The sequence below is a fragment of the Strongylocentrotus purpuratus genome, unplaced genomic scaffold (assembly GCF_000002235.5).
Source record: "Strongylocentrotus purpuratus isolate Spur 01 unplaced genomic scaffold, Spur_5.0 spur5_scaffold_6, whole genome shotgun sequence".
Taxonomy (NCBI): Eukaryota; Metazoa; Echinodermata; class Echinoidea; order Camarodonta; family Strongylocentrotidae; genus Strongylocentrotus; species Strongylocentrotus purpuratus.
Window position 1 is genome coordinate 16,695,765 of NW_022145612.1, and position 14,282 is coordinate 16,710,046.

At 35.9% G+C, this 14,282-nt stretch overlaps 1 protein-coding gene across 1 annotated transcript; it reads left to right on the forward strand.

Annotated features, from left to right (window-relative positions):
• Nucleotides 1-1,094: 1,094 nt before the first annotated feature.
• LOC115918319 (multiple epidermal growth factor-like domains protein 11) lies at nucleotides 1,095-13,122 on the forward strand. The gene is made up of 10 exons (XM_030973302.1): nucleotides 1,095-1,272; nucleotides 5,043-5,135; nucleotides 5,960-6,051; nucleotides 7,271-7,400; nucleotides 7,977-8,179; nucleotides 8,916-9,213; nucleotides 9,682-9,785; nucleotides 10,128-10,356; nucleotides 10,888-10,937; nucleotides 11,346-13,122. Exons 1-10 carry the CDS (start codon nucleotides 1,178-1,180, stop codon nucleotides 11,660-11,662), a joined length of 1,611 nt encoding a protein of 536 aa, XP_030829162.1. The 5' UTR covers nucleotides 1,095-1,177; the 3' UTR covers nucleotides 11,663-13,122.
• Nucleotides 13,123-14,282: the final 1,160 nt, after the last annotated feature.

The window sequence follows — 14,282 nt, forward strand, 5'->3', positions numbered from 1 at the left end:
GTTATCATATAATCCATTCGTAAATAAGGAAACGCGTATCGTCGGAAGTTGGTGATGTAAATGAGATAAAAAGTGGATAAATCGAACCTATATTATCACACGAAGCCTCGTTTATAACAAGTATTTAGTATTGCATGCATACATGTGAGGATGTTCACGAAAATACACATGCCGCCCCCTACCGATTGCAAATAAAAACCGACAGCCCGTCAATAACATATCGCCATCGTTGTAGATCTGTGCCAGAGAGAGAAACAGAGGGGTGCTCGCACTAACGACACGACTTCCGACATATCTCTATATTATTGCATGACATATGTGTACCCTGGAAGTGTTGTTAAACTCCTAGCTCAAGGATGAAATCTCGATTGTCATAACTGCATTAGAGATGTACCACATGAAGGTGTTAGTGAGAAGAAACAAAGTTTGCTCAAGTGAAACTACAAAGGAATACTTTTGATTTATTAGGACACATTTTGCACGTAAGTTGAACACATACATTTTCCTTTCCCACGGCTATTATGATAATCGTGTTTGTAACATGTTTTATTAGTAAGCTTCAGTGTATGCCATGTAATGTTCATGCATTCGATGTATTCTTGTCCAGCAGAAACGATCTCCACCTTACTAATACACTGTATATCAGCTTATGTTCTTTTAGAAGATCCATCATTATTGCAAGTTACTTAGTTGTATATAATATGTCTCTGTGCCTGAATGAATTACAGAATGTATTCAAAACATATAATGCAGTAGATGTTTTACATATTGCAACTATTGGCATCAAAGTAATTCAACATTCTATGGGAACTTCATAGAGTGGGTAATGCGTACCAAAATATATAGGTAGCTCTACTATAGAACCCAATTTCATATCATGTTCCTTGTAGAGATGTTGTGACATGTATCTGGCTTAATAGATCATTCCGTCGTTAACATTTTTAAGATGTTTGGGTATATATGGTTGACAGTAGGCTTAAAGTTACCTGAGCTGGATAGCGCACCAACCAACAGTTTCTAGGCTCGGAATAAAAAATTGTAAAAGTTCTATACTTTCATCGTAACACGAAGTTATATTCCACGTTTTCTCTTTTATTTTGGACAACAATGAACTATCACTCAGGTGAAGCTATACATTTATTGCACCTCCGGTCGCCTACAATTCCCAAGGACCATCATGACGTTTTTGGAACCCACTTTCCTGATCTTTCTTATCACGTGCGTGTCTATTGTGTATCCTCTCACTGGCTCCAACGTCTGTACCACACAAAGGTAAGGCCACCAGGGACCAGTTTATGAAAAGGGGGTAGTGATACTCTAAAATGATGTAAATGCTTTGACAGGGACACTGTTTTATTCTCTGTTGGGAAGGGTGTCTTACCCTCTTCTTAAAAGAAAAACAACTAATTTTTTTTCAAGCCAGAAGTCATTACACCCAACCCGACTTGATTGTATACATGTCTTCACCGTTAATTTTTATGTTTAGTTAAATGTGTGGGGGAGTAACGTATACAACTCTCCTGTAAAAAAGTTCCCCTGAATGGGGAGGGGACTGGGGTTGTCATGATGTATCAAATTCAAGTTGTTAAGATTTTTGTTACGATTATGATATTGTATTAACATTATTATAAGGTATCCATCAATCAACAATGTAAGCCAAGGATGAACCCAACTCCGTCTTCAAGTGAATGTTAATCTTGGTATATAATCTTAGAAATTGTTTCACGGATGATGCGTGAATTCGGTACATCATGGAATGCATGAGAATGGAGGAAAATGGAAGTCAGGCAGACAGCTGCGAGGAGCAGGCATCATGTTACAGTCATGTCAAAACAGTGAAAGAGGAGAATATGAATCTCAGTATGACCCCTGTGTCTTCATTACTATGGAGATCTTGACTTGACCTTTTAACACGATCCGGGTAGATCGAAACCATGAGGGTAACAAAAATATGGACCATGTGAACCTCCTTTTTAGTTGTTTGCGCCGTTTCCCCTCCCTAAATCAAATATATTTATAGTCCCTTTTGTTGTTACATTTGTCCTGGCATCAAATATTATGATATCAATGGTGATTAAATGTAGACTGGCAGCTTACAAAAACGTTCAATTGATTATAAAGTAAACAACATTTGTCCTCAATGTTTTCTCTTCAGTTGTTGTTATTTTTGTAAACAAACAGTTCATGCAACAGGTGAATAGGAAACAGCGATTTCCACTAACTGGGGTCATGATGATATGGTAGTATATATCTTTTGTGTATCAATAATTTTAATGTTCATATCTTTAGAATGATAATTGGTTGACCAGGTCACCATTGCCGTGGACTTGATAATGAGGCGTGATGGTTCAGTGGTAGAGCAGACGTCTCCCGGGTTCGATACCAAGTCGATGAGCAAGTGCCTTTAGTAAATCATTATTGCTCAATGACTAATTCTCTCGGGTAGGCTGAAATACTCAACCAACCTATCAATCAATGAAATGAAGCAATCAATTAGTGAATCTTTTTTGTTTTTGTCTCGAGATATTTAAAACCCTAATGACCAACTTTCACAACCTCTCTCTCAAAAAACCTCACAAGACAAACAACAAACACACGAACAAATCCATTACCAGAAAGAAATAATTACAGGTATGCCTTGATGTGTCTATAACACACACTTATAGAAACATAACCTTCAGCTGCTAATATTGAGTAGTAAATCCTTTTATAGTATGTAATCTCGATGTTTTCAACGTGATAATCGGAAGCAACCATCCTTCCGCAAACCCATACCGCTGACCTATCAGTTTACTGTCAGCGGTTTAGCTTAAAGGGGCCGTGTTATTTCTGGTTGAACAGTTCTTCGAAATCAAATTATCAACAGAATATAATACAAAATAGAAAAATTAAAACAATTGTATTTTCTTGACTTTTCAGAGTATCGATGGAAAGATAATACAAACGTAATCTGTACGCCTACACAAGGAATCAAAAGTATTCCGTTGGAATGTTTAGCGAACTCATATAGCAACGTCTGCCGTTTTTGAGCCGCCGAATTCAAGTTTCCGTTTGACCATTCGATACTTTGAGAAGATTACGCATATACCATGTCTACTATTGTCCAGGAGAGAATATATATCTCACGATCTCTCCACTTTCTAACTATGTCTCACTGAGTCATGTGAGTCTCTGCATATGATTGTATTCAAATCATTGCGGCATCTTTGTTTTAATAGCAGAATTCATGTACTTCATGTTATATGTAAAGAGACCACATCCTTTTGAGACAGAGTCCTAATCTGGGATTATAGCTTGGGAAACCAAATGGGAAACATAATCTACCCAATAAAGAGGTAGAGTTTTTTAAACAATGGAGGTGAATTTAAATGATCATGTCAATTTAATGATATATTACAAAACAGGATGTTGTTACGTCAAGTAAGAAACGAATTCGCATCAAAATATCCGTAACGATTGAAGGTTCTGTTAGCCGCAAACCACCTAAATTGTCGGTTAATTTTGCTCTCTTTTTTGTCAGTTATTTTCCTGTTTTTAAACTCTCTTGTTCCCAAAATGAGATTCGTGTGAAAACCAATCATGATATTAATTACAAGCTGATTTGACCACCTGTACTTTTAGAATATTGCCTTCCCGCTCATACATGGTGTCAATGTTCATATAATTTCATACTGTTGCTATTGAGTGAAATACGAAATAGATCAGCCTTGAACTACCCTTCTATTTAACTCGAAAAACTTTGAATATAGATATGTTAGAAAGAAGAACAAGTAAATTTGCTTTTAGTGTTTTTCAGTAAATATCACGCCTTCCATACGTACATACTTGTAATTATTGTAGATTGTTTACACCGTACAGCTACATGGTAACACTTTCAAAGCATTTGTTTGTAATTTTGTGATGTAGGTCTCGAACAAACAAAAAAGTTTAAAATATGTGCGATATGAATGTTTCACCTCAATGTATACGACATGACCTCACCCCCCCCCCCCTGAAAAAATTATAATGGTAACCATAGGAGTAAATTTAGAATTCTATTCAACTTAACAATTTACGAAAATATCATGTCAGCAATCTTTTAATGATGTCGTTAATCATACATTAATATCATGTTGTTAATATAAATTCATTACATTACACTTCAATATTTCACATACCCTGTGTAAGTAAGAGTAGGTTTATGAAATTCATGAAATTCGAAACAATTATTAAAGAAAGCTTGAGTGCCTTAGGTTATGTGAACAACCACGATTTGCCGTAATGTTTTTATTTATTGAGATCACTTAAACCCCCGTATTTCCTCTCGTTGCTAAGTTGATAATCCCCGCTTATTTATAATCTGATTTTCCGTGTACGAGTATTATAAACACGGAAACATGAAATTGTAAACCCTGAAACATGTCATTAGTACCTAAAGTGAGTTTTGTTAAATACATGTACATACTAAAAATAAATATTTATAACTTACTCGAAGTTTTACGTATGTTTTGATAAGTTGATCAAAAGGATACGCATAATAGGTGCATGACTTCTTACCATAATTTGGATACATTTATTTTATATAAATGTATTAATATTTTAACGAAAACTTATTAGTGATTTATTACATCTGTAAAGAAGAACGGTTTGATACTTAAGTTTTACTGCATCTCTCATAAGAACAGGGTTATTCTAGTAAAGGATCTAAGTACTGAGTATGGCAATCCAGTCATTTTAATTTTCATGTAGGCTTTAATATGTTTAGGTATATTTCAATCAGTATGTTAGATTGTATTTTGCCATTATTTTATGCAGAACATTTTTACATACAGTAGGCAGAATCTATATCACAAAATGTTGTATTGTAGATCAGCTGAGTTATATATGAAATTAAGGATAGCAACTCTTCTCAATCTTTCAAAATTGAAATAACATCACTTTTGCAAAGAGCTTAGCACTGCTTTCCTCTCATAAGATAAGACAGCATATCACATCTATTTCTTGCTTGATCACGGTTTATCCAATATCCAAACGATTTGAAATATTATTTATCTTTCTTGCAGCCTTGTTCCATCCACTTCGGTTCATTCGTCATCTGCTCTTGATTTGAACTGTGAGGAGTTAGGCTTTACGATTGCCGCATGTCAAGCCGCTAGGTTAGTATATTCCATTTTTTTTAAAAACATTAATTTTGTTGATGTATTATGATGATAATCGTAACAACAATAAAGAACGAAATAATGCTGTCCATATCTCTATTAATCTTGCTTACGTCGGTAACGATCGGTGACCTATTAGACAAATTACAAAAAGAAGAAATGTGTGGGTTTTTTTTTTAGGGTTAATAATTTGCCTAACAATTTGAAGACCTTGTATACTGCGGATTTTAGGACATATTGTTACCATGCTAACACAGATTGGTCAAATCCTACCTACCTACCTGAAGACTAAGTTCTCACATAATTTTGTAAAACCTTGATCATGAATTGTAGATAATTTTTTTTCAGGATTACACCATGTATTTGATTATGTTGATCTAAACCCACACTTAATATTCCAGTGTACTAACATCTTCATAATGTATGCATACTTTTAAACAAAGGTTGTTCTTTACAGATTTAAAGATTGCCCGAGGATTGCCCGACATAGCAATACATAATGCATGTAGACTGGATTCCAAGTATTGTAGTTCATTAATTAACAATAGGTTAATATAAAAACTCGTCACTAGGTTCCCAGAAAAGAACATCCATACATTCGAATATGTGTATTAGAGAGAAATGTTTAATAGGGTAATATTAAAGCTAGGTAAATGGTAAGAACAAATAAATCTAAATTAAAGCAGCATGCATGTTTGTGGTCTATTCATATCATGACAGTATAGCGACATGGTGATTCTACAGCCTTCACAACAGTACAGGATCTAACCCATAATGATTTTCAGGTCAAATGTTTTAAAATTGTAATTTCGCTTTTGAAGGAATGGCAGAATAAGCTTCAGTGAACTGTACTTGACGACAACCACTAATTCGTGCTGTGATGGGTGGATTCAAGAGGGAGATATTTGTTCTCGTAAGTGCGATCTTTACAAAATAAGGAAGCAAAGTTTCCTAAAAAAAGATTTCAAAGATAAAGACAAATAAGGAAAGTTGCGATTCCTCGCAATGTGTCCAGTTTGACATTTTTCCAGAAAAAAGGGGAAAAAGTCTGTTCAGATTACCGTTCATTTTCAAATATTTTGATTCTACATGCAATAAATAAAACGAATAAAATGATATCGTTGATATGAACATTTCTTAAAAGAAAAAAACAATGATTGAGGTCAAGAAACTTCTTGACTTTACTTTTCTTTACTTTGTGTATCGTGTTCTTTCAAACTCTGTTAATTTATTTTGAGCAATTTTGTCTGAATTCCTAATATTTAATAGCAACTAATGTACCAAATATGTTGATAGAACTTTTACACTATGAGTCAGATAGGCCTACTTTTTATTTAAAGGTACTATGTCCCTTTTGCAGCCAACCTCAAATTCTGTAGAACTTTGCAGGAATTATGAATATGTCATGTATGTCCTATCTGTGAAATTTAAACGTTAGCAGTGTCCTAGTATTCAAATTATGCAAGGAAACCCGTTTACTTGCTAGACTTCACTGTCAGACACTTTTGAGTGAGTGACTGGCTTTTTTCTTCTTTGGTAATCACATACATAAGATGAGCTGTAAAGGGTACATGAGCATTTGTCTACATCAAAAACCCACTTCTTGTGATGGCCAAAATTAAACGGATTTAATCTTTGCGCAGCATAAAACGTATGACCTTTCGGTACAATGGTCTGAAAATCAAGAATATTATTTATTGGCTCTACAGCTCCTAAGTCGATTTGACAACTAATAGTCGTTATTTTCCCACTTGAAGATATTTTCAAGCCCCACCTTTTTTACGGAAGTTCTAAATTAGTATTATCTTTCAAATGCCGTTGGAATTTTACCTTTTCATTTTTTTCGCCTGCAAATGGGACATAGTACCTTTAACATAAATTCATACTTGGTTTTTATATTTATTCTCAAGACAGTGGTTGTTGTTCCTTTTCTTGCTGTTCTTACATCATCATCCTTCTATCTTCCTCCTCTTCTATTTCTCCCCTCTACACCTCTTTTTTTAAATTTCGTTTTCTCAAACATAGCTAAATCTCAACATCCTCTTCTCATTATTATGGTTATTCTTCCTTATACACTGTTCTCCTTTTTCTCATTCATCTTTATCTTTTCTTCCTTCCCTACCCTATTTCAGCTTGTCCTACTGGGCGGTATGGTCGTAACTGCTCACTGTCCTGTCAATGCCTTAATGATGGAACATGTGATCACCTGACTGGGGAGTGTAGCTGTACTGTAGGTTGGACAGGGAATCACTGCGAAGAAAGGTATAGTATCTAGTCCAAAGTCGTTTAACAATCTAAATTCTACTGCTGTTATATTTAAAAGGTTACTCATGACCTTGATTTATTATTTCAAATGTTTCATTATTTTTTCTCTTTTTTATCTTAAAGTTACTTCCTGAGCTCGCTGTCGATATTTTTTTTGACAAGAGAAGTGAGGAACTTGAATATCAGGCTGCTTCGAGCAGTGATATAGTCGAATAAAAATGCTTCTGCGATTTCAACAATCATGAAAAAAAATATATATAAGAACATTATTTTTGTTAAACCCTTTGTATTTCCTACTTATCATTATTATTATTATTATTATTATTATTATTATTATTGAACCGCACTATGTGAGCATTTTATGAGTAGATAATTAAGCCATCAAATGTTTTTACTTGCAAAAATGAGAGTTTAAGATTAAAGACTGGTGATACAACTGATATGGCAGTAATGCCATGGCGAGAATTCTATTTTTCAAAAGGCAGAATCCCTTGTAATACATTTTATAGTCAATGACATTAACTTTTGGTAGCATGCAGTATAACTCTCTCCAATTACATTTTTAACATACAGGTGTACAACTGCCACATACAGCTCAAACTGTACTCTCCAATGCCTAACTGTGTGTGCAAATGGCGGAGTGTGCCATCCCTCTAACGGCCATTGCTTGTGTGATTACGGATGGGAGGGTGATTCATGCAACATCGGGTGTGTGGGAAAAAGGTGCTACATGGAAAGCGATTCTTGCAGCAACGGCGCCTCTTATGATCCTACAGGTAAACTCCGCGCAAACCTTGGTAACTTCTTCTATCAAATCCCGAAAGGTGTGACCACAGCACAGTTTCCACTGTCCAAGAAGATATCTTATTTGCTGTAATTTCCGTGGCATGCGAGGGTTCATTTTGATTGCATGATTAGTCTTGTGCCACTCATGCAAATGACAGAAAAATTATTAGCACTGTTCATTTTTCATTCAATTTTTGTCGCTCTTTATTGGCCATTCTGGGACCGCGCCGGCCGGTGATGCAATCAGCAGTCAGCAATTAACGCCGCATGTGTTTCAGGGATAACAAAAAGTGGTGGTTGTGGTGGTGGTGGTGGTGGTGGTGGTGGTAGTGGTTATATTACCTGACTGCTAAGAAAGCATAAATGCTTGTAAGTAAGCAACAATTGGTACAAATTGTGGCATTTTGGGCGAGCCTGTCGAAAAATTGAAGATGTTGAATGGTCTCGTAGTTGAAAGATGGATTATGTATGTGACGTGGATGCTACTCCTTGATCAGACTGTAAAGATGATTGGTTTGTTACAAACTTTCATGTATCAACAGACATCCAACATTCAAAGCAAAGATGGGGGGCTACATCCTTCACCCATGTGGCTACGCTAATAAATTCATAAATGTAAAAGTAAACATTACCGTGTGTATCTTAAACCAACTGTGAACAAGGATGACATTAGGACGCATTTAACGACATTTTCTTTTCGTTCTTGATGACCTCTTGGATGTCCAGGTCATTGCTTTTGTGCACCAGGATGGCAAGGTCGTTACTGCACTGAGCCCTGTCCATCCAACAGACACGGGACCTTCTGTGACGAGGTGTGTCAATGTGAGAATGATGGCCTCTGTAGCTGGGAGGATGGTTCTTGTCTCTGTCAGCAGGGCTACTCTGGGATGTTCTGTGAGAATCCCTGCGAGGAAGGTTTCTTCGGACAGGACTGTGATCTCAGATGTAACTGCCCTATGGTTGGAGGATGTGACGCCGTAGGGGGCGCCTGTCTAACGTGCCCGATCGGGTATTATGGCCCAAGGTAAGACGAAATCGAAATTTAGTATTTTCAAGTTCAATTTTTTTCATTTTCTCTGATATTTGTCTGCATTTTACTAGGTGATAAAGTTAGGTAAAACATATTATATTCATAATTATTCTCATAAAGTTTAATAACAGTGGTATTATGATGAAGGGAAAAGCTGTAAAATCCAAGTGAAGCATTTTCACTTCTTGGAAGCTTCGAAAAGAGAGACGTATAGGACACGTGTACACCCATTCAAATTAATTTGCGAAAATTGAGAACAAGGGAGTAAAAAGAAAAGAAAAGGAAATATAACAGTGAGATGTCTGTTTGAAAAGGGTGATATGTCTTGTTGTATTGTTGTATTTACCTTTAAACCTTTCAACACATAGAGAGGCTTCAGTTTGTTACGCGCAATATAAATGTATTTGTATTATTATTTTTTTAATTATCATCATGATCCATCTATTCTACCTTTTTAAATAGATGTACCGAGCACTGTCCCCCAAGCTTCTGGGGCCTATCATGTAGCCAGCCATGTAACTGTCTTGACCAGTCAGCGTGTGATCCATACACAGGGGAATGTCCAGGTAACACTATTGCTCCCAAAATATAATCATTTCATAATTTTTAATGTATACACTTTAATTCTTAATATTTCATAGCTATTTAATTATTCATGTAGGAACAGGCTTTTCCAGTAGACTCTCAGTGTACAGGGGTCGAGAGTGTTAATCCTTACACTGGGGCTCATGACCTCATAGTAGGCCTCTCTCGACCCAGGTGTAGTTACTGGACATGGCAGAAAGAAATTGAGAAATCCCACCAATTCCTTAGCAGAGATTGTAGTATTACACTGTTAGAGCGACGGAGTCCTGCAACTTGTATTTACTGACACTATCATTAATATAAATGTGTGTATATGTCCACAGGCCAGGGCGCACCTGAACCTTCTCCTACAACGACAGGCATGACAGGTATGCATCCAGCTGCAGTGACTACTACTACTAGTCCAATGCCTTCCACGCTGGTATCCAGATCATATGCCGTACCCAGCGATAAAGGCTCACCGCCAATGACATCGTTCATCATACCACTCATCGTCTGTATCCTTCTTGCTCTCGTTGTCGGTCTCTTAGTCGTGATCGCATTAAAACACCCGTAAGTCACATAAATTGTCTTGGAGACATGGCAAAATTTCAAAGTAATACTTCTCATGCGGATTGTATGTCCAGGTAGTTTGTTGATGCTATTTGTAATTAAATGTTCCTTCTTCTCTTAGTCTCAGAGGGAAAAAAAGACCTATAAAGGCAACCCACAGATAGAATTGTGCAGATTCGGAGATACGTAATTTCTTTTTGAACTCTTGATTGGGTTATTTTAGATGCATGTTAATGTATAGAAAATCTGCTGATTACCGCATGGCAATGAATACTCTATACAAGCCCTGATGGATGACCGTTTCGAATAATACACATGTTTCTTGATTCTTTTACATAAGGACAGATATCATGCTCTCTCCTTTATTTCTGACTGATATTCAAGGCCATGATTAATATAGTGCATTTCGATGTATATGTGTATATAATGATATAAGTTTCTTTTTCTTCTGTGTTGAAAACAATGTAAACACCAGTCATATTATAGACGTCCAGTAATCTCATCTGAAACATCATCCTTGTTTATTTTCAGGTGTCGCAGAAAATCGACTATCGGAGCGGAGGGTGTCGTCAAACTCACTCGTAAGTTAATTATAAGCTTGCAATGCTATCAGCGAAAACGGTTTATCAATAGAGAGAATGCCAAAGAAGAAGTAAGCCTAGAAGAAAAAGAAGAATGGTGAAGATGTTCCCTGCCTTTACTTCCTGTGATGTCAATTGTGTTGTTCCTCGAAGCGAGTGTATTAGATTGGGATATTATGACCATCTGCATATAACATTTTCTTTTAAGGAGAGACAAAGAACTATATGGCTTAAATTTAGCAATTATTGCGGTGATGGTAATGGAAAGTAATATCAACATTTAAAATCGTATTCCCGAAGAGGGGTAATCCTGAAAAATTTCCATGACATTGTTTCTCGACAGTTAATAAATGTAGATATTGATTTGACTAAATCTTGTTTTGTGTTTCTTATCCCGATACATCGCAGATCACTATGCAGAATGCAACGGGGGAAAGGAAGAAAGCGATTATGCCGAAATAGTCGATATTAATGGCGGCTACGAGGTTCCGATGCTCGACGAACTCGACAAGCCATCGTCATCAACGAGCACAGGAAAACCTCAATGTGAAGTCAATTATTACCAAGCTCCACCTGTACGAGCGCCATCTAATGACGTAACAACGCCAGATCCTGTGACGTCAAACAAGATTGATAATAACGGATATCTGCACCTTAATGAAAGTAGGTCGCCACCTCCGGAGTATCAAACTATCATTACTAAAAATCAATGGAATCTGAAGTGAGGATACAATCATGATCTCACAAAGAAAAATTGTCATTTGACGAAGGAGTCAAAAGCTTTGGCGCATATATTCCATACAGTTTGTTTATGAATTTTGAATCGCTTGACTTATTCTTAAATTTTTTTCTTATCCTTGTATAAATGAATTATGATTGTCAAATTGCTAGAAATGCATAGCTGTGGTTAAAATCATATTCGATATCATGTAGCAGTACTGACATACATTACTGCATATTCGATATAGAGGTCGCTGAAATTGGTTTATGTGAATGTTTGTACTAATAATATTTTTGTCAGTACTTAATTTAACTGGAACCTCAGAGGAAACAATTGTTAGCCAAGAAGCCAAGAGGATAATAAAAAATAGCTGCCTGTTTAAATCATTCGAACTTATGATTATATAGGGGGAAATTGTTCATCATATAGAAGAAAGACATAAACATGGTAATGTTAAGGAAGAAAAGAGAATTCTGAAAATGCCCGTTACCGAGCCTGCGTCATTTCAAATTTGGTCAGCGAGCTGGTCTCTCAGCATTATTAATATCTAGCATGTTTCTTCCATAATTCTCCTAACAAATTGCATTAAAATATGAAGATAAAGAAGCATAATTTACCGCAGGGGGAAGGCACTGTAAATGAAGGGGAAAATCGCTTGCTTCGCTCTTTCCAAAATTGCAGAAAACCGCACTTTTAAACCTCCACACCACACTACATTCGTAGATGTTGTAGCATGTTTTAAAAATTTAACCAGTGACTTTTTACTTGGGCCTAATAAATTCTTCGTTTTACCATGTACCAACTAAGCTCAGTATCTCTCCTGGGGTCCCATCACTTAACCAGACCTGTTTGCGCAAGATTAAAACAAATGTAAGTCTACGTAATTCAAACAAAGTTTTTTTATTGTGATCTATTTTGCTTATGTAGCTTAAAACCTCAAGAGTTTGCCTTCAAATCGCTGAAATATGATAAACAAACGCTTGATTATGCAGTTACATGATTATAAAGATGAGGTAAAACGATAAAATCACCATTATAATTTTAAAAACAAAATTTTTAAGAAACCTACTTATAAACCTACATAATTAGCCCATCTATGTATCGATACAAAATATCAATCAAGGATGCGAAGTAAATAGATAATGATTACATAACATGTACATTTTTATTCTTGGGATTGATAATCTGAAAGAATTTTAGGAAAGGGAAGGAAAGCTGTAATGTTATTATCTTATATCATGGTTTTAAAGTATTACACTGCCACCGCGTAACGTTTATTATTGTATTTGTGTAAATATGAAATACAAGTTTCTACATGTCATTTACAATTAATTCAACAATACTGTCGTGTTTTCGTAATATTTTGATATAAATTTGTTATCATTTAAAATTCGCTGACTAAAAGATACATATTGTTATGTAAATGCTATATTATGATATTTGACAAAGAAAGAAGTAATATTTTAAAAAATTGTATCATTGTCTAGTTTCTTATCCTTCAAACTAAGGACATGTCAATCCATATCAGTCAAAGAGAAAGAGAGAAGAAAGTCGAGTTCAGGAGATATAAGAAGAAAGGGAGACAACTAGAGAGAGAGATAGGAGGGCAGAGAGAGAGAGAGAGAGAGAGGGGGGGCAGTGACAGACAGAGAAATGAGAGAAGGGGAAGGGGGGAGAGAGAGAGAGAGAGAGAGAGAGAGACAGAGAGACAGAGATACATACATACAGAGACAGAGATAGATAAATAAACGAGAGAGAGAGAGAAATAGAAAAGAGAGAGAGAGAGTGTGTGAGAGAAAAGGGGGAGGGAGGGGATGGAGGGAAAAACAGACAGACAAAGCGAGAGAAACGACAGAGACGAGGGTTGGAAGAAAAAGGGAGGAGATAGCTTTCTGAGAAAAAATACGCTACTCAAATAGCTTCTCTCGCTTCAATCTATTTGACTTAATCTTATGAATAAAAGTATATTATACGTTAATGAAGAAAAAAAAATTAATGTGAAATTAAAAACTATTTCAAGTCACTTCTCTCAAGCATCATGACTGATATGTGAAAATAATTTTCAATAATCATGCTGTCGATACACATATTCTATTTATGAATAATCTCTATATTCTCATTATCTACTATCAAAACATGCCATTTACAGAGTCATGTCTGCATAAAACTTGGACAATTACCAAATTAAACTTGTCACAATTGCCAAATTGTTTTTAAAGATGTCCCTCTCATTCTAAACCAAACAGTACCACGTCGTCAAAGAGTTAACTTGCTTACATATCCTAACATCATTTTCCGCTTACCCCCGCCGAAACGAAACGAAAATGAATTGTCGAGTAATGAACTTGAGAGAGAGAACATGATCATAATCGGGAGGGGGGGGGGTTAAAAAGGAAAATCACAGCGGTGGGTCGGTGACACTGAACATTTCATGTAGTTGGTCTGAAACAAAGCACCGTTAAAAAACAAGTACAATGCTTTGTTCTTTATTATCATATTTCAATGCCAATGATCTCAAAAGGAAGGATTCTACGGTTGTCAATTCACTGTACTAAAATTGTGTAAACATGAGACAAGCAAAATGTTTCAAAGTTTGCATCGCCACCCTAACAACGCAGAAACAG

Coding starts and splice junctions, on each gene's coding strand:
- LOC115918319 (XM_030973302.1), top strand. CDS start 1,178: ATGACGTTTTTGGAACCCACTTTCCTGATCTTTCTTATCACGTGCGTG. Junction 5,136..5,959: donor GCCGCATGTCAAGCCGCTAG/GTTAGTATATTC, acceptor TCGCTTTTGAAG/GAATGGCAGAATAAGCTTCA. Junction 10,357..10,887: donor GTGATCGCATTAAAACACCC/GTAAGTCACATA, acceptor GTTTATTTTCAG/GTGTCGCAGAAAATCGACTA.